This window comes from Ylistrum balloti, unplaced genomic scaffold (assembly GCF_031769215.1).
Source record: "Ylistrum balloti isolate Yb309-2 unplaced genomic scaffold, AGI_CSIRO_Ybal_v1 Utg371880, whole genome shotgun sequence".
NCBI lineage: Eukaryota > Metazoa > Mollusca > Bivalvia > Pectinida > Pectinidae > Ylistrum > Ylistrum balloti.
Window position 1 is genome coordinate 170780 of NW_026782927.1, and position 22016 is coordinate 192795.

Below are 22016 nucleotides of genomic sequence, written 5' to 3' on the forward strand. Positions count from 1 at the left end.
GGACATGGCTCTGGCTTGTCTTACCAACTGAGTGTCAAAAAATGCTTGGCAGTGGTGAGGTATTTACAAGGGACATAACTCTGTATGAAACGTTCTGGTTGATTGGGTATGTTAAAATACAGAAGGTATTGAAGTAGGCCTAATACACAAGTAAATATATCTAATTTCCCGATACAAGGCATAGAGCTTTTATCATGCGTTGATTTTAGCAAACATTTTTAAGAGTTTGTGTTTCGTAAACTCAGTATATTAAAATACATACATTAAATTAAACAGACATACGCAAATACATATATGTATAAGTGTACATATACAGCATTTCGTGTAGAAGATATGTACATGGAATTTTCACAAGAAAACAAAAAGGTCACACAAAAACGAAATCTTTTACATGTGCAGACATTTCGTCCTTTTGTATATTGAAACATAAGAAATTCATTGATTAGTTTTTATCTGCACTTACCCACCAAAGCCTAGGAAGGGCTAATTTCCAGGGTTACAAAAATGTACGTATAGTAAAATATCAATACAGTACCTTAAAGATGTTTCAAGTGTAAATGACTGAATCTTTATGCCAAAATATTTTTAAAAAGAAAAAATCACGGAAGAATTGTTGTTAAGCTTTTAGTTTCATATATACTTCGGACTTGACGATGTTGGTACTCAAAGTTGAAATAAATTGTTTTGCTTGTATATTGCACATAAATTTCATTTTAAAGTTTCATTCTTATTTACTCCAACTATGGTGAATATGATAATTATTACAAGTTATTCTAGGTCTAATTATGATAGTCCTGTTTTCTGTTATCAGCGCTAGTGAATTTTTTTGTTTATGAACAGACGAGTTATTTCCCTTATCTACAAGCTGGTTCCTGATAGAAAGTGTTCATGCACAAGGTTTTAAGCCTGCTCTTCTCCAATCAGTGAACTTTTCGATTCAGCATGGTTCTCAATTTTAACTCCGATTGCGTCACAAGAACACACAACAGAAAAAGTAAAAGTGTGTTTACAGGAAAATCAGCAACTTTATCGAATATCAGTGAAAACACATCATTTGAGTGTGGTGCCTGATAGAAAAGGGGATGCAGTCCTCAGCAGCACATTCAGTGGCTAAGTTTTGAAAAGAGAGAAGTAGAGACGAAATATTGAAACTCCTAAGGACAGGGATAGGTGATGGGAAGGGTCATTGTTTGAACGCGGCTTCAGGAATGTGGTGTAAATGTTACAGGCATCCTCGATACTCCAGGGGTTACGATCACTGTTGCTCTCTGCACTAGGAGTACCGAGGATGTGTTAAGCGGTGAACTGATTATTAGGGATTGTAATTTGAACATCGAACAAGGAATGATAAATAATAGAATAAATAAATAAATAAATAAATGGAGAGAGAAAAGGAGGGAGAGAGATTTCAACAAAAAAAATCAAATTTAGATACGTGATTATTTTTAGATCCCATCCTGTTATCTTAAAAATGGACGGGGTTAAATTTCTTTTAGATTGATCAAGAATTCATTTTTTCCAACTTTTCTATCGTATCAATAATATATAAGTACATGTACATTTGGATTTGCTGATGTCTTTCAAATCGGCATGCAAAGTGAGAGAAGTATGGTTTTATAATAATCTATCATTTTTTTTAAACACCACTCATGATGAGAGATGACCCCTATGATGAACAGTCACTGAAACCGGCAGTAAGAAATATCGAATAAACAACCTCAAGTGGATCTCAGTTTCCATAAGTTCATTATGACGTAACAATTGCTTCATTATTGATTTATGACGTCATGATAAAAAAATAATGATTTCCTGGTGCTTTCCGTCACAAGAAAACATACAGTACTCTAGGCCAGGAACGTATCATCTGTTTAATATTTCCCTGTTCAACACATATAGGCACATGACGTTAAGGCGTCGGTCATCAAGTATATTTTTGTAATATATTTCCCTGCAACTAGGTCGTAAATTGTGATAAGAAACAATCTGATTACAGCTAGATATACAGTTGGGAACCACAATGGTGTTTCCCAAAAAATCATTAACTGAATTTAAAAAATCATGTGTAGTTGGAAAATAATGTTGAGTTTGCAATTATCGTTGCATTCCCAAGCATAATATTTCGGTCTCAAGCATAATATTTCGGTCTCAAGCAATGATATTTCGGCGAACGCAATATATTTTCGTTCCCAGCCACTTTGACATTTTACGAAAAGTCATTATTATTTCCCAAAATCAATTATTTTGCCGCAGTGATCAATAGATTTTACTATTATCTGTACATGTTTAGAGGCCAGACTTACACGTACTTTATTTAAACAGTATTTTCAATACAGTCACCTGGCCCATGGGATTTCAGCGGATGTCGATGGTCTTCAAGAGTTAAGCCATTATATGAGCTTATCTGGTATTATTTGATACATTTTTCTTCGTCAAAAAGTTTCATACTTTCTTAATCAAAGTCACTTTTATCTGTTCCGAAATATTCAATTCTCCTTCTTCTTAAATAAATATGATAGTTTGTGCTTACCATGTGTGTATGCATGATTTTTCCTTCTCTTTATTTTTTGCCCCTTTTTATATTTTTATTTCTTTACCTTTTAAATATATTAAATAAGTAACATATAGTAGATAGCTTGTAGGCAAATTGTATGCTGTATCGAATACACTTCCAATTATGGTAACGTTATTAAAAAGAAATAAAGCCTTGAGGATCCTAATTTATGCATGAAACATTACAGTCAAATTTCAATGATGTTTCTTCGTATGTTATCGAATAACTGAAAGAACTTTCCCATTTGATTCCGTTTTATAATGTGTTTTGAAAATTGTATGTACCGTAGTCTGACTACGCATAAATTGATGACGTAGACATCCTCTTGCACAACTGTGTCCGAGAAGCATGACATAGTCCATGTGAAATCCAAAAACGATTTCACAATCACTGAGAGATTAATTGGTCTTCGTTTACTGTTTTATTTTCATTCTAGAATTATGGCTATCCGCGCACAGTTCGAAGGAAACAATGAAGTTGGAGTTTTTTCAAAACTCACAAATAATTATTGTCTAGTTGCTATAGGAGGTTCAGAGAATTTTTACAGGTAAAGTGATGTTCTCGTTGCACACGTGTTGACGTTGAAAGTGAAAGCAAGGGTGACATTATGTATATTGGTTAATGTATATTCAATGGGGATGAATATGTGAAATAGTCATAAAGGTGCTGTAATCTTATAAATTAATCTAAACGTTACTGAAAATGTAGATTATTACATTGAAATAGATTTGTCATGATTTACTTTCAAATGTTCAGTTTTCTTTATTTACCAAAAAATTCATTATTGAAAGTTTCTTATTCTGTAATTACTTACCTTGACATTTTTCTGGTTTTGTAGAATATTCATCAATGATAAAGTCGACTTTCGATATTGTTATAAAGGCCATTTAAATGTTCTTTGTATATACATGTACATAGTATGTCATGTTCATCTATTCTTGTTGGAATTCTTGTCTCAGACAATTTAGTACATCATATATACAGTTCCCAACTACATCAATTCTGGAATACTCACACTTTTCATTTTGGACTCACTCAAATTATTAGAACCTATATCTCTCTTGTAACTACACTCATCAAAATTTTTGAAATGATGCTCTACACTCATCTGAGAAAATCCTTCAAAAATCACTTTTTCAGTTCAAGTTTTTTTTAATTATACAGAATATTTTGATCAGGACTGTTTCTGTAAAAAGACTACAAATATGGAGAAATTATATGCCTTGTGTGTGAAGAAATGTAGCTTATTACATTGATTGAATTTCTTCTTGCATACCTCTTAATGGTCATTGTCAAACCAGGAATTTTTTGTTGGAGTTTTTTTCATAAACTGGAAATATCTCTTCCTAGCTCCTAGGCTTAGCAAATTGATGATAAAGGAAACAAAATCATAGATGGGTTTGGAAAAAATATTTTCTTTTGTCAATGTCAAGAGAGGTAAAGCTAGTTGTTAAACTACTGTGGTAAAATATTAATGAACCCAGACCATACTCTTCATTCTTGATCAATCTCGGCAAACTCAAACAATTTTTTTTCAGTGTGTTTGAAGGAGAATTGTCTGAAGCTATTCCAGTTGTCCATGCTAGTTTAGCAGGATGCAGAATAATTGGAAGAATGTGTGTTGGTAAGTTCTTCTTCAAAACATTTGCTACTGAATTTGTCTTTATGTTGTACTTTTGTCATCTGGCTTTCCTTAGATTTATTTTGCCAAATTTTACCAACGTCTTGTCAAGTGGGATTATCCAATTTTCAAAATTATTTTACAACAATGCAGAAAGGTTTTGAGCCATCAAATTGAAAAGGGAAACATACTTTTCATGTTGAAACTCTTCCCATAAGTCACCTGTGTAGTGTATTTGTAAGCACTCACAATCAGTGCCCTTATTAGGTCTAATACAGTAATTTACTTCACTGCTGTATGACATATATGTTGTATACTACCATTGCATCTCTTACTGTTACAGGAAACAGACATGGTTTGTTGGTTCCAAATACAACCACAGATCAAGAACTTCAACACATACGTAATTCTCTCCCGGACAGTGTTGCTGTCCAACGAGTTGAGGAAAGGTTATCTGCCCTTGGGAATGTCATCGCATGTAATGACTATGTTGCACTTGTGCATCCAGACCTCGACAGAGTGAGTTGAACTTCCTTTTCCAATCGTCCCTTTTGAGAAAATAACTAAGCATAAAATGTCTAGGTACAAATGATGGAATTGGTTTTTATTGCTGTGATTTTTCAAACTTTTTTTCTCACGAATGTCATTTCAGTTAAAGATAAACATCTTTTGACAGAAGATAGTTAAGGATTGTTTTCTATTTTCTATGCATGCATTGAGGTGTATTTACATGATGACTAACAACATTAGTTACCCAAATGGAAATACTTAGCATGTGCAGAAAATTAATAACAATGCTTATATTTACAACAACAGATTTTTATAAAACATAAAAAAGAAAATACCTTATACACAATGGCAAGTTCATTTGAACTACCATATTATAGAAGAAGCGGTAAATGGCACCACTTGAGCATCATTTAAGACACCATGACATCAAATGCTAGTTTTCTTTATGCAAATACATATATAACATAACTTTACTGGTAGATGTCTTAAATGTCTCATCACATTTAAACCACAATTTTGAGATGTAAGCAAATAATACAGCAAAACCAATACAAGTAATTTGATGTGACCATATATTCTTGAGCAAACATAATCTCCATACGTAGATATTGAATGGAAATATAAGAAATCTGGTTTTTAATTATAAGCTATGTCTAGCAGCTAGGCAGATCAGAAAGTATTTTAACGAAATAGCTCTCATTGATTCATATGAACGAACCCAATTTTGGAGTTATTCTTGACAATCACAATTTTCTCTGTCTGCATGAAAGTTTGAAGTAGCTCTATAAAACTTACTTTTTTGTCACAATATAACTGCAGTAGCAGACATCATGTTGTTATAGTTTGATGCATGTGGTTAAAATTTACCGTGATTTTGACAAGGGTTCACCAGTGTTTCAATTCTGTTTTTATACATATTTGCTTTGTAGGAAACAGAAGAAATTATTGCAGACACATTGAAAACAGAAGTATTCCGACAGACAGTGGCAGAGAATGTCCTGGTGGGGAGTTACTGTGCTATCAGTAACCAGGGAGGCCTGGTGAGGATCATAGATTAAGATTGACCCTTAACATGTAACAGTTTTGGAATCCAAATAATATTCTTCATGAAAACAGATGTCATAGATATTTTCAGAACCTGAAAGCAACTTTTAGGGTATCTCAAACAATTTAAAAAAACTATGGGGAAAAGTGAATTTTAATTTGAAGCTTTGTTTTGTTTCTAGGTTTTGCTTTTGTTCCTAAATTTATACAACACTTTTGTACATAAATACTGTAAAACAGATTACAAGTGAGGACTTGATTACAAGTATCATCTGAATATAATGTTGAACAAAGACAATTAAATCATACAAACAGATAGAAAATAAGGCTGACTAATTAGATTAATTTGTTAAAGTTGTGTAAAGAAAACAACTGATGTAATTTATAATCTGAGGAAGCTTTGATTATTAGTTGTTGAAATTATTAGTGACCAGGTACTCTGAATAATATGTACATGTACAGAGAATACATTATTTCCTTTGGTTTTCAGGTTCATCCTAAAACAACTGTTGAAGATCAGGATGAATTATCATCTCTTTTACAAGTTCCACTTGTGGTAAATATCCAAATTGTGATATACATGTATAAAGTGGTGTCTACATTTTAGGAAAGAGTGTTGTAAATATATCTTTGATCTGTTTTTCTGTATTAGAAACAAATAAATATGCATACTTAATTGTCTTTCTATAACTATTTGAAATTCTTATCAGTCTCAGATTCATTTATCATTTATATTATCCAAAAGAATCTCTTTGAAATTAAACAAGTTTACTGTTCTTTTTATCATCCTGAAAAAAAATAAAACCTACTGAATGGCCACCGAGTGCAGAATGGTCAAAATTAGCACCCCTCCATGAGTAATATGAGGTTGCAGTCTTTAAGGAAACAAAAATTTGTGTTAATAATCAAATACATCATTTGATTTTGACTTGCAGGCAGGCACAGTAAACAGAGGCAGTGATGTCATAGGGGCTGGATTGGTTGTCAATGACTGGATTGCTTTCTGTGGACTAGACACAACAAGTACAGAACTTTCTGTGGTAGAAAGTGTATTTAAACTAGGTGACAGACAACCTAGCAACATCACAACAGAAATGAGGGAAAGCTTGATTGATAGGTCAGTATTTCTTTGCCACATTACCATCTTTTCTATTAAATGTGTTTTCTTTATAGATAAATAAAATACTCTACAGGAAGTTTTTTTATTTGCCAGTGTCTGATTTTAACTATTTTTGCCAAAAGATTGCAGGGTGAAAATTGAAGTAGCATATTTTAATTGAGAAAGGGAGTAACATAAAGGTTGTTCTGTAGTGAAAATAGGATTAGGCTAAAATGAGATATTGGTTACAAGAATATTTGTAAACAGACTAGAATTCTTTTGAAAACTTTCTTGCATTTGTTTTTGTTTCTTTTTTTTTTGTCAGTGATTTATTTAGATCAGATTTCGATACCAGAGCTACAATGTATAAAATGTATTCCAGAATGTCTCTTGTTTCATTTTACGCCCTGGAAGTTTTCGATACAGGAGCATTTTGAAATGCCAAGAATTTTGATGTAGTTTTTAGAATAGCTGTTCCTTAGTCAAAATATTTATAGATGTTTGTAACTGTGGTTCATTAACATTCTGTGTGCCCCTATAAAAGATTTACTTTTTTGCCATCCTCCTTGTTTCCACATGTTGTCGTCATGGTCTTGAAATTTTAAATTGCTGCTACTAGGGAATGATAACAATTATTTCTAACTCTCAACAGATTAATGTTAACTCGCATATTTTCATGGGGTTAAAATTTTGTGAATTTCCATAAGTATGTATTTTTGTTCGTACTTTATTTCATGGTTACTTTTCTTTCACGAAACTGCCTTCACTATAAACCATGTGAACTATTATGTTCATTAGTTCATCAACATATAAATATGTGGCTTTAGAGAACCCATAAATTCAACATAAACAAATTCCCGACAAAAATTGATAATTTACAGTATCACATTATTTTTATTATAATCTTTGTATCATTCTTACTTTTCAGTATGACGTAAAACAACAGTTCTCAGCACAGATTGACTTGACACAGAGAGACAATTGGCCACGACATAATTGGCTGTGAAACAGTTGATCTGAAATTGTATCATTCAAGACATTTCCTCTTTGTATATAGTGAAGGAAGACTGATACTGATAGTAAAAACACAGTGTCAACCAGGAAACACAAGAATCGACTTCATGAGAACTACTGTAATTTTTTTTTGAAGAATAGAAATTGTTGTCAATGAGGTACTGGAAAATGTCATGCAGATAAACAGAATGTAAAGATGATTTCCTATTTGCGGGTACTGTTATAACAAGTATAAACGGTGCCAAAACATTGAATCCAATACATTAAAAGGAATGAACACATCTGTATATAACTGGTATATTCTGGTTGTCCTTGTCATCAGATGTATCATGAGTCAAATCAGGATCAAAAACAAAATAAAGAAAAAGTATTGAAATGATTTTGTTGATTTTCTATACATTATGCACTTCCATAAATGCATGAATACATGTGTTTTATCCTAATATAATTTCTAAAACCTGATCAAGAACACATCTTTATATTAATGCTACATGTTAAAATTAATACTGTAAAAGGTACTATTTTTGCTAGTTTAAATTTTTGAGGTTTTCAAAATTTCGAGGTAAAAAACATGTCATGAAAAGGACTATGGTTTTCAAAATTTCCTATCATTTTATTTTATACTGGAAAACTGAAAAATTGAACTCTCTGAAAATAACCACCTTTACAGCACTTATTTGGGATAATAGCAAAGTAACCAGGACAAAGAAAATGGACAACTCAGCACAAACATTCTCAGATTTTAATTACTCCGACATGAAAACGATTCCAACAAGATACTAATTTGGAGATTTTTTTTCCTTTTAGTATATATGATTATAAGGGGGTAATTCCGACTATCATTGGTAACTAAGACAAAAGAAAGATTGCAGAGAGATAGTCTGAAGCCTTCAAACTAACTGCTGTACTGTAGCAGTTTTACACACTTTCCCTCCAGGCCTTTTAACACTACCCACAAGGCATCATTCTTGTCTACACATACATCCATTGTACATTTTGTGTCTGCCTGTATGATCCTGAGGAACTCGCCATCTCCACTGAGGAGAAGGACCCTGCAGTTGTTACAGTCTCCAATGATGATATTCCCCACACTCTCATACGTCACACCACTGGGGTTAAATGGTTTACCTCCTGTTTGTGGTGTTTCTTCATAAATACTGGGGATGTCACCTCTATATACAAACAGTTCCTGTTAGTCAGAATCCATGACGCCGGAGAAAACTCGAAATAACGACAAGAGAAAAATCTGCCAAAGCGAAATAAACGACAACTCACTAATGCGAAATGAGAAAAAGGCGCAAAACTGAGGTAAAAAAAAACCAGCCAAAGTGTAAAGTTAAAATGGCGTCTATTTTACCACGGTTTGGCGTCTTTTCGTTTTGGCGGGTTTCGTCTTTTCGGTTTTTCGCTTTAGCGGGTTTTAGTTTTTTTGCTTTGGCGGGTTTTCGTCTTTTCTTTATTTCGTTTTTTCTATTACTTTCAATTTCAATTCATCTTTTTTTTTATTTCATTCCGAACTGGAAAATGCTGAAAATTTAACTCTGATAGCAACAACCACCTTCACAGCATTTTTGTTAAAAGAAAAGCAACAAGGCCAAATAAAACAAACGATAACTGAATTCAAACAATATCGGATTTTAATCATTCAAACATATTAACGATTCCAACAAAATAATCCTAATTAGGAGATTATTTTTCTCTAAATGTATGATAATTATTATTACATTCTTAACGGCCCGTCAGCACATAGAAGGTCATTAGGGCCATCAAACGATAAAACACAGCGATCCAGAAGGAAATAACATTAAACAAACCAAAAGGTTTTAAATGTATAAAGATTCTACAAAAGGCACATAGGTAAATAGCTCCTGTTCATACAGTTTTGAATAAGAAACAATAGAGCCAGATAATAAATTAAATTGTATCACATACAGAAGCTTTATCCTCCTAGGACTTGCCCGTCATGCTTACGGCTTTATTTTTTAACCTTAGACGGTGACTGAGGAAGATCTAAAGAAATCAGAAACGAACGTCACAATTTATATGGGAAGATCCACTAGCCTCATAATTATATGAATTTAACAATTTTCATAAATATGATTATTTATAGAACAAGTGCGTGTGTATATTCTTAATCGGTAGAAATGTACCATTGTAAATTGATTAAATATATAAGTTCCTTTGTAATCCTTACATCATTTTTTTAACACTCAGAAATTTGAAAGGAAGCTTTTGTATGGTTTTCATGCCAAGTAGAACATGTTATGATTTTCCATTTCCGTGTCCTACATACCGAAATCCAAGTGTGAAGAGTTAAGATTAATAAAGAATAAGAAACGGTTACAGCTAGGAATAGAAGTTAAGAAAGAACCCAGAGAAGCAGTTCAGACTGGAAATTTGACGTAGTTTCATGTAATGCTTACATCATTGCTTCAATAATTAATGTATATGCTATAATGATAATGCTTAGGTAAAAAAATCACAAAACGTGATAGTTTATATATGGTAGTGATGCTATGGTTTATACTTCTATTCTATCTCGCCATAAATCCTACTCTGGTTGTAAGTCCACTCGCCATAAATCCTACACTGGTTACAGGTCCACTGACATATATTACCATTCTGAACAGTTGCTTTAACCAACAAATGCCATTTCAATTGTATACCCCATATCCTGACTTTGAGTCAGATGGAATGTGTTACCTGAATTATTTTTCAATGTCAGATATGTAAGTCGTCAAGACTGATGGAGTTTCTAATCCTGGAATCGTGTTAGGAGGAGAATCAAGACTCCAAACGAGAAAAATAAATATCTTAAACAATATATAGATCTGTTACATATATTCATGTAGCTCTTGGAGCTAATAAGGATAAAAATGTTCTGAAATATTTAACAAATTATTTCATTAATTGTTGATGTTTGACATCAACGTATGATAATGTTAATATGGATATAATACTGTGTTACAGTCGAGTAAAAAGTTTATTGGAAATTTTCTGAAGTTTGCAAAATAAAACATTTTAGTCACAATTACACTGCTTGTGGTATATAAAACAGTAGGACCACACACTTTAATAAGTCGTGATGTCAATCCTGTGTATGATAAAACCTATAGATAAACGTTAACTTGCTAAATTGGCATATTTTTTCTATTTGCTTATAAAATTGCTTAATAGGTACGTGCCTGCAATATCAAACTTTAGCCGGATAACATATACTGTGATCATTTTTACTCGTATTTGGGACTGATATACTTCAAATCTGTTCAGATACCATATGATATAAAACAATATATTTGGGACTGATATACTTCAAATCTGTTCAGATACCATATGATATAAAACAATATATTTGGGACTGATCATATCTTTTCAAACATGTTCAGATACCATATAACATAAAACTATATATTTGGGACTGATCATATCTTTTCAAACATGTTCAGATACCATATAACATAACACTATATATTTGGGACTGATCATATCTCTTCAAACATGTTCAGATACCATATAACATAAAACTATATATTTGGGACTGATCATATCTTTTCAAACATGTTCAGATACCATATAACATAAAACTATATATTTATCATATCTTTCAAACATGTTCAGATACCATATAACATAAAACTATATATTTGGGACTGATCATATCTTTTCAAACGTGTTCAGATACCATATAACATAAAACTATATATTTGGGACTGATCATATCTCTTCAAACATGTTCAGATACCATATAACATAAAACTATATATTTGGGACTGATCATATCTTTTCAAACATGTTCAGATACCATATAACATAAAACTATATATTTGGGACTGATCATATCTTTCAAACGTGTTCAGATACCATATAACATAAAACTATATATTTGGGACTGATCATATCTTTTCAAACGTGTTCAGATACCATATAACATAAAACTATATATTTGGGACTGATCATATCTTTTCAAACATGTTCAGATACCATATAACATAAAACTGTATATTTGGGACTGATCATATCTTTTCAAACGTGTTCAGATACCATATAACATAAAACTATATATTTGGGACTGATCATATCTTTCAAACATGTTCAGATACCATATAACATAAAACTATATATTTGGGACTGATCATATCTTTTCAAACGTGTTCAGATACCATATAACATAAAACTATATATTTGGGACTGATCATATCTTTTCAAACGTGTTCAGATACCATATAACATAAAACTATATATTTGGGACTGATCATATCTTTTCAAACATGTTCAGATACCATATAACATAAAACTATATATTTGGGACTGATATACTTCAAATCTGTTCAAATACCATATAAATATAATATAAACAATACATTTGAGACTGATATACTTCAAACATGTCTAGTTATCTACTAGACAATATACGTGTATTTCAATTGGACTTAATTCCACTAATTGCACTTGAAAATAAATCAAAATGTGAAAAAATACACACGGAAGACGTCTTCTAGTAGATTAATAAAGTTCAACCTTTTAAACTATTTACATTCTTTAAAGCTCACAGTAATATAATTCATATCATGAAACCCTTTTTACTAACTAGGTTTTCATAATATTAAACAGTTATTTCGTTAATCAAAGGAGACTATTGTCCTTATATATTGTTAAGAATTTGACATAAATTATACATTTTACTCTCATCTTTATGATGATAATGAAACATGAAATTCTCCACACCATGACAAATACATGTACATATTTGACGAATAAACAAATATTCACTTGCAATTATGAATAAACTCAAAGAGAAATTGAAAAAACTTAAATTTGATTATCATCACACTTCCATATAAAGATAAATCAGTTTTCAAACAATCCGGCCGACTTCGAGATAACGAAGTCCTATTGTTTTTAATAAAAACGATAATTCAACAAAACAAATATGTACATGTACCATACACAATGGACAATATACAGAAATGAATACAAAATTGATCATATGATTTGAGATAGGATTGGTCACGATAAAACGATCCATTGAATGAGGAATACATACACGGTAATTGTATATAACATAGATTAGATAAAGTCCTTGTGCCGGAATGAAATATAACAATAAACAAACAACCAGAGTCTTCTTTTGTCCAAGTTTATACAACAACATACGTGTTTGAAATCAAACGAATTTAATTTAAATATCTTTATACTGGTTGATATATACATACATAATGTACATAATAGTGAGCACTATGAAAAAATGAAAGAAGAAAAAATCACATTTACATTATAACATTAAAACTGTTAATAGCACTATTGTAAAAAGGCATTCTCAATCACAATTTGAATATGTCCCTCATTTATCTACAAAAAATCAAATACCTTACAATTGATCATAACCGCTAGTTTCACGATAAGATGTAAATAAATATTCGTTAAAAAGGTCAGGCTTACTCGGGTACCTATTTTAAATGTGTCTGGATAAATAGTTTCAAAAGTGAAACTTAACTGAAAATAATTGATTCGTTCATTATCTCGCCAGCAGGTTTTTAATCTCAAAATAAATTTTGCTCTTCTTTAAAAGTTTCCGCGAATATACTGCTGCAATAGCATTTGTATGTGTTTAAAGTATCAGATTCATAGTTTCGCTCGAAGACTTCTGACTTCGAATTTCATAATACAAGGAAAACAACAAAGTAACGCACGACACGACAGTACTGACAAAGACTATAATTAACCTTTAGCTGACGAAAGCCCATTTAATGTTTCAAGAAGATTTACTAATGCATGGACCACAATATAACACAATATATGTGTGGTAAATATTATAGTACAGAATATGAAAACACTGTAATTGCCAGCTTTTTTTGCCGGCACCGTCCTAAATGTCGAATCGGAGAAGCAATGAATAGCCAATACAACAATCTCTTAACAGTGTTGTAAAGATTTTTTTCTGTCGGTACATCGTGGTTTATCAAGACCCGATTTTCATAACACACGTAGCAGCTCTAGCTTGGATTCTTCCAGCCGTGTTAACCAAGGTAAATTTCATTCTGTATGTAAGGTCTGCGTCGGTCCTCTCTGGAATATCATTTTACCTACAAAGTTTGAGCAATTGTGAGCGATATTCAATAAAAGTAGAAATCTGAAATCTATACATACAAACTCAAAACCTGAATACGTATGGACTTTACAAACAATATATAGACTATACATACCATATAATTGGTCACAGCTTTGTTGATTTGTTAATTATCCAAACAAATCCTGAACAGTATGAAGGAGTTTTTGCAACTCTAAGCGTAGAGCAGTTTCCTGGCCAATCTCATTGTCCTGGAATTTAAAGTGAGTCATTTATTAAATGGACTTGTCATGAAAATGAAACATGCGATGCTACGTTCACTAATAACTTGAAAGTGAAATAAGCCAAGTATTGTAAAACTTATTACATTAAGGCAAACCTTATTGTAATAAATTTCGTGTTTATTGCAATAAGTGTCGTTTACTGTAATTATTTTCAACTTATTACTATAAGGTTAACTTTGATGTAATTCATTATTACAATATTAAGTAGTTCGATACAAGAAGCGTTGCAACAAACCAACGTGAAGATGACAAAAGCAACATAGATGAAGAAATAATGGGTAATACTTTCTTTTTAAGGGTAAAAAGATTGTTTTCCTCCGACTGCTAATAATTGGCCACCGGGGCCCGAGGGCTGGGTCTAAATAGAGCAAGTAAACTAATTCTTTAAAATCCTATATTTTCTGAAGAAATGACAAAATTTTGCCTCAATGTGGCCAGAAGCGTCACAAGTGATCTCCGGGGCCTGAGGCGCGAAGACACATCGGGCGTTAGAAAGTTTGGATCATATTGGAGAAACAGAAGTAAATCTTTTATAAACCTCTCCCCTAGTTGGGATAAAAAGATTTTGATCAATGTTGTCAGACGTATCTATGGGAAAAGGGACCCAATTTTGTATAAATGGTGGATCTGATCTTACATTCCCGGGCGGAGGGACGGGATCCGAGAAGGAAAATAGGTGGGTCTGACCACCCAGAATGATGACGTCGGAGGTCACTATGGGAATAGAGGTATTCCATAAAATCCTTCTATTAGGATTAAGACATTTTGATCAGATTTGGTAAAGAGTATCCTTGAGTGAAAGGTACTCAATTTTGTTGGTATGGAATCAACGCACATCCATTTTTTGACAATGCAGAAATATCAACCAAATATCGTTCACCGTTCACAGAATTCTGTGGCAGTAAAAACTTTATATAAAATGATTGTCTGGAACCGCAGGAACAGATTGATGGGGCCCAATGGGGGACCTGGCTGTTAAAATTTGATTTTCTTCTTTTTGGAATTACTTTGTTATACACATCAAGGTGAGCAATGGGTCCCTATGGTTCTATTGGGTATTTACCTCTCGTTGACTATGGTTCTTCATTTTCTTCAGCTTTTCTATCTTTCTCAAACGTTGACCGATTTCTTCAATTCTCTGAGTTGGGTCAAGAAGAGCTTGTGGTGACTTAACACGTGCCATCCCTACTCGGCCATGGCTCTGTGTTGAATTTGCAACTAGATTTTGTCGATCGCTGGATGATACATCATACGCCTTTGGACCGGCCCAAGAGAATCCTAGGTAGAAAAACACCTTCTTCTGCCACAACGACCTTTGACCTATAGGCATGGCTGTTGGCACACTCAAAACTTCTTTGTTTCCAGATGCTGTCTCTATTCTAATCAGAACTTCCAATCCATCCCCAACTAAAGTTCCTTCTAGACGTTGTAGTTTATGAACGACATTGGGGTCTTGCCATATGGCATCTCCTTTGAAGTACACACTACCATGCCGATTATGAAGTTCTTCGTAATAGACAATTTCGTCATTTTCAGGATCTTTCCCTAGAAAGAAAAATGTTGTCTCTTTTTTTCTATGAGGACTGCTTTCATCTCTTTGTCGTGGATGATTTGTGTGAAATGCTAGTTTCCAACTTTTTATTGCTTCGCGAATCGTACCCACAGGACATATGTTCTTTCCGCTTCTGTTTGGAGTTGGCCAGTGGAACATCACAAGATACAAGAATACTTCCAGATACGGAAATGGGTTTTTTGACCTGCATTCTGCGTCGTACATGCGCTTTGTAAGTTCCAGGATGTTTGGCACTTTGGTGGTTATGCTTTCGTTTTTGTTGTGGATTCTCATAGCTAATGCGACGCTGATTAGCATGATGGTGTCAAAGGCTTCAGTGCAGTCCGATAAAATGTTTTTGTTCAAGTGATCAAACATGATTTGCAACTGTCTTACACAGCTACCGTTGTCTTGACGTAAGCATCTCAACAGCGAGGACAACGAGCGTCCACCCAACCGTTTTACCCGCCGCCTTCTGAAATCTGCAGTTTCCAGGGGAGAAAGATGTGACGGCACAGCGTCTGTGCCTTCTCCAAAAAGCATATCAACATTCTCCCTCAAAATCGCCACACCCTCATCTGGTAAGCCTTTTTTATCACGGAAAAGAGAACTTGAAACGTTTTCCTTCAGTTGTGATGGTCTTTCTTCGATTTTTCTCATTGCTCTTTCAGTAAATCCTTGCAACTTTTTTAGAACATCTCTGCTGTCATCATCTAAAACTGAAAGCGATTTTGATTCAAAACTGCTTTCAACAACAAATCTGCGAAGCACGTCTTTTTCAAAAGGTGAATAGTTCAGAACTTTCATCAATAGTATGATGAGTTTTACTTCTCCAAAGTAACCAGGGTCATTTGGGGAGGCTTGATTGTCCTGCTCGCTTTGATATTGCTCTTTGTGAAATTTTTCAATCCCCTTCATTGCAACTTGGATAATGTGACACGTGTCCTCGACCGACAACACACCATTCAGAATACACGATTCGTACCTGTCTAACACTTGTGCTTTAAAAATTTGGCCATAAGTATCCCAGAGATATGAGTTGTTTGGACGGAGATTTGTAGCTTCAACGGCATATTTGGTCGCCATTTCCCAGTTTTTGCAGTGTATGTACAACCTTGCGATTTGTTGAGCAATCATTGGATCATCTGTCATCTCAAAGCCTGTCCTTAAAACATTAACCGCACTCTCAGTATCTTCCTCGTTCATGATCTCTGTCAAAATTCGTGAAAATTTTTCTCTCCTACCAGTTTCTAATTCCTCCCTTTTTTTCAACACATCTTTTACTATCCGAACAGCTTGGTTTACCGACCTGTTTTTTCGTTTGAAAATTGCAGACTGTAAGAATTGTAGCATGGTAGAGCTGGTACTTGCTTCTTGTTTAAGGTAAATAAAAATCTCTTTTGCAAACAGTGGATTGATAATTGACAGAGCTTTCAAATTACTGCCTTGACCACTTCTCGATGATACATTAAGCAGTACTTTTAACTCTGAACTTAAGTTTGTTTCCCAGTTTTTTTCTCGTTTTTGTTGACAATGTGTAAGAGCTAGACCATATGTAACTTTTGTTCCAGATTTCTCTTCCATCAAGGCATCGAATGCGCTGATGGGCAAAGGCTGAAAATCCATATCGTAGGTGTTTATCAACGACAGATACATCAGCAAGTCCCTCTCCTTTGTTGACTCGATACCATCAACATATTGCTTGACAATGCCTTTGATATAATCCAAGTTGAAATTTTCTTTCAAAATGTTGAATGAGATCAGGAGTTTGGGATCAACACCACCTTTATCTTGGAATCGCCGTTCTAGTGCACGTGCCTTTCTCTGAAACCATGCCAGCTCTTTTTGTTCCAGCTCTTGACGGATAAGGACAGTGTGTTCTTTTACCGACTTTGGCAGATTGGTTTTTCTGGTACATATCAAAAGGACACAGTAGGTTCCAATGCTTTGCTCAGATCGAATTGAAGCCTCACGTGCTCGTCTTTCCAGAACGGCGTGTAGATGTATGACTCCGTCTTCGTCACAGTTGTCCAGTAAAACTACTGGTGGTTTAGCAGAACTTGATTCCTCGTAATTTCGCAGCGCAATGATTTGATCACTTGTCTGGTCTGTGACCTTTTTCACGACACAACATCGAAATTCTTTTCTCAAATCCCACAAAATCTGCCTTGCTACTGTCGTGCCCCCAGATCCGGGTTGATGAATCAATTTAACAACAGCCACTTTGTCCTCTTCGATGACTTCCCTTTTTAGCGCTTCCGTCACATATTTTTTCAGAATATCATGCTTTGATCGACGACATATTTGGTCTTCTCCAAACCAGTAATTCCACCAATTTGGCTGTTTCCCGCAGTAGAAAGCCTCTTGAACTTCTGTAAACAATTTTAGTTTTTTCGTTTCATCTTTCAGTATATCGCTGTCATCACATTCTTGCTGACTTAGTATGTCTAGGTCACAAAGTTCATTCCGAACTTTGTTTTTCAAGGGGCAATATACTCCATTGGAATGTGGTATCTGACAAACAGTACTTTGCATTGGTGCAACGACCTCGCGGACCAATTCATTCACATGTTCCCAAGGCATCCCTATAATGCATCTCTCACGGATTGTGTCTTTGTCAACACTATTTCTATGAAGTAGTTCTGCTACCCAATGGTTGGCAATGTCTTTCGTTGGTGCCAGTAAAATCCACTGCCCATGTGATTTGGAAAGAACATCTTCAGCTGCTTCCAGCATAATGTCATAATTTTTTGAAAGTAAAAGAAATATTGCTAATGATCGCCCCTTTGGGATATCATTATAGCAGTATCGCAAAGCCTCCTTGAACCCCTCACTTCTTTTCTGCTTCCATTCATATGTTCCCATTTCATCCTTCTGCATTCTGTCATATCCATTTGCAAATATCCATGTCTGCATAGTGGAACTTCTAAGATCTTCTATTAAATGAACATGACGTTCAGAGTCAACCTTGTTTTCGTCGCTTTCTTTATCAAAATTGTCTGTAGTCATCACTTTTAGGGCTTGTCCCTTGTTTTCTTCAATGTAATTGTACAACGAATCGGGCTCAGTGGACGAGCCGAAGTCAAAAACAGCATATGGTTCAAGGACTTGGATAAATTCTATGTTATTTTCTGCTATTTCGCTCTTCAGATGCTCATCACCAGGACTTGAAATAAGGATGTGATATGTTTCATCTGTAAGGAAAGAATCCCCACCTGAAAAAACATTCAAGAATTTTAGTCTCAAGTCCTCGTTCACAGGGATGGACTTCGGCTTATCTTCTTGATCTTTTCGTTGTTTGTAAAGTCTGCTTTTGATTTTCATGTATTGCCGTATTTGCTCATCATTTTGAATTTCTGGAATGGTAGTTCCCTCCTTGAACCTAAGTAGAGTCGGCTTGCTGTCAGTTTCTCGTACAAATACTGCCTCGTCTTCCAGAAGAGCAGCATGAGGTACCACATCTATTTCAACCACAAAGCAAGGATGATGTTTGCTCAATTTAACCACAGGAATGTATTGTGGAGGTCGTATGCATTTCCATACCATTTCTATCTGGTCTGGGAAAAATACTCTCGCAAGCACGTTTTAATTGCTTGACTACACTTATCCTTATCGATGGAAATTCCAACAACTTTTCCTTTCATCTGAGTGTCATCTGTCAAAGTTTTGATACCAAAATGAATAGTTCCATTTGTTCTATCATTCATGCATGCTGATGCAAAGTACATGGTCTTCCTTGCCAGCCATGTCTCAATATCATGTGAATCTCTGACATCGTAGTCCGTGAACATATGGACAGGTTGGATTAGGCTGTGAACCCATGTGACGTCAGACGATACTACAGCAAGTTCTCTGTAAGATCCTAGCACTTCAGTAGGCGCATCAAACTTTCGAAGAGATTCACGTACTGTAGTTTTACTGTCTTTCACATCCGAGACCAGCGTACAAGTTTCACTTTTCCGTGTGGCATTCTCTTCTGCAATCAATTCGTCTTTAATTATCATTATGGTTTTTTTCTTTCCGTATGGCAAGTCTGTGATGTTGTTCAAATCTGTCACGTTGAAATGTTTGAACACATATCCATCTATTTCTTGTTCTTTAAAAACCCTTAATATGTCATGTGGTATTCCAGATTGCTTAAACCTCGGCTCCAAAATACGACAAACATCATCTGTGCTGAGTAGATCGAGAGATTTTTGTGACTGATGCATTTTTTCTTCACAGGATTCTCTATTACCTGTAACAATAATAATACTGGATTTAAATCAAACTATATATCTGGTTAGAAATTTTTAACCAAAAAAGTATCGGAAAATATCAAATTAGAATAGTATGCTTTTGATAAAACAGCATAATCACTATCATTATAGAAATTATCTTTGTTGAGAATTTACTACGGACTAATGAAATTAATAATCAAAGCATGCTTACTTCCGCTACAATCTGGTTTCGCTTCTGCAACGTCCAAATCGACAGATTTTCTTGAAAGATTTTTGAAAGCATGCCTAGATGGTGTCAAGGACTAGCACACCAGCACGTTCTGTACATTAATACATCACTTACAATCTATTTTTATCCAAGATCAATCACAAACGGACTTTGTTTTAATAGAGTACACTTTTGTGGAAAGTAAGAAACAATAAAGGTGCAAAAATGAATTGCTTTGACAAAAATATCTAGTTTTCCATACATAGCAAAACCGCCTTTTCTGAAAGTAGCAGGCATTTAGTATTTTCACAGCATCTAAATCTTGATGAACTGATGAAATAATTTGATGAAAATGGTAAGACAAATGACGTCATAGTGAAGACAAATGTTATCTTTTTATTTGATTTCGTGGATGAATAGTATTAGAGAAATTATCTGATTCTTTGATAATGTGTATATTAAACTTTTTATCATTTCGTGGACACATCAATTCACAGATTCATGAGTACCCGCGAAATCATCGAAAAATACACGAACATTAATGATTTTACAGTAATTTGAACGCTAGACTTGAAATGAACTCTAAATGTAGCATAAACCTGTCCGTATTTTGAGGAAGAATTTAGAACTTTTAGGAAAAGGATACGTTGTTCTTTTTTTGCTGCTGCTTGGCTTTCCACATCTGACCGATGGAAAAATTTGTTGTACCAAGCGCACAAGCGTATCTTCGTCTATTCTTAGGTCTTTTCCTTCTAAGTAAATCAATTGCAGGATGTCCTTTTCAAGGTCAGTGTAACTTATACGTTCTCCATCGGACTCTTGATACAGGATTAAAAGCTGTTCTTTCAGAAATTCTTCATCTGACTCTAACTCTGTATAAAAGGCAATGAAATAAGAATATTTTGAATGATATAAGTTGTTTTTATTTCAGTAGGCCAATATCAAACGGTTGTCCTTTTCCAAATTCCATGCATGTCTTTGAATACATATTCATGTATACACGTATAACAGTTTTTTTTCTCTTTAAAAATAGTCAGATCAAATCCACTGCAAATATTTCAACTCTATAATATGAGATATCTTTGGTGGAATATTAACATAATAAAATAACCTTTCTTTAATACAGCCTCGTCAACAACAGTAGACTCTAGTTCTTTTTTGACATGATGAAGTCCCTCCACTGCTAGAACATCAAGTAGTTTTTCATAGCCGTCTAACTTCCGTTTGATGATTCGGAGAAATTTGGAAATCTTATCCCGTGTTGTGTCTTCCTTTTCAATTCTTTCACGGTCATCATCAGATATGACGCCATCTTGATATAAACGTGGAAGTATATGCCTTATTTCTAGATTATCGCGAAGATATGTCTCATTTCTTCTAAGTATCAGTTGACTTCTTTTATCCATCAGTATGTTTCTAAGCCTGGATAAAAATACAGTTAAAATAAGCATTTACACATTGCTGAAACTACTGCTATAATGCTGGGCGTATACGGTGCTCTTTAGTTAAGGGTTGGTTCCGTTGTTGTATACCTTGCATACCTCATTTGAGAACGTGACATTACATATTTTGATTGACCAGGATTTATGTAAATTCGTTTAATGTATTGAATTTATAAATGTTTGGTGATCATACATTTATTTTTGCCAGTTAATTACGTCAATGAACACTAATCCTATTTTGAAATAGCATATCTATGATAAAATAAATATTTGTATGTCCTGAAATTATTTATATATATGGAGAAAATATCGAAATGTGAATTATTACAGTGTAAGTATATATTGTTTTAAATTATGAACCTGCCAACCTGCCATAAAATAGTTAATTTTAGACACTTACCGTA

At 34.0% G+C, this 22016-nt stretch overlaps 2 protein-coding genes across 2 annotated transcripts; one reads left to right on the plus strand and one right to left on the minus strand.

The window, feature by feature from the left end:
* Positions 1–2895: 2895 nt before the first annotated feature.
* On the plus strand, positions 2896–8215 carry LOC132563838 (eukaryotic translation initiation factor 6). Its single transcript, XM_060228588.1, has 7 exons — positions 2896–3098; positions 4090–4175; positions 4516–4691; positions 5612–5722; positions 6217–6282; positions 6662–6843; positions 7754–8215. The coding sequence occupies exons 1-7, from the start codon at positions 2992–2994 to the stop codon at positions 7761–7763; spliced, it is 738 nt and encodes a 245-aa protein (XP_060084571.1). The 5' UTR covers positions 2896–2991; the 3' UTR covers positions 7764–8215.
* Positions 8216–14076: 5861 nt separating this feature from the next.
* LOC132563835 (sterile alpha motif domain-containing protein 9-like) lies at positions 14077–21576 on the minus strand. Its single transcript, XM_060228586.1, is given in 6 exon segments — positions 14077–14157; positions 15254–19311; positions 19314–19979; positions 20174–20264; positions 20879–21042; positions 21282–21576. Coding segments are annotated over 6 exon segments (5355 nt in total).
* Between the last annotated feature and the right edge of the window lie 440 nt (positions 21577–22016).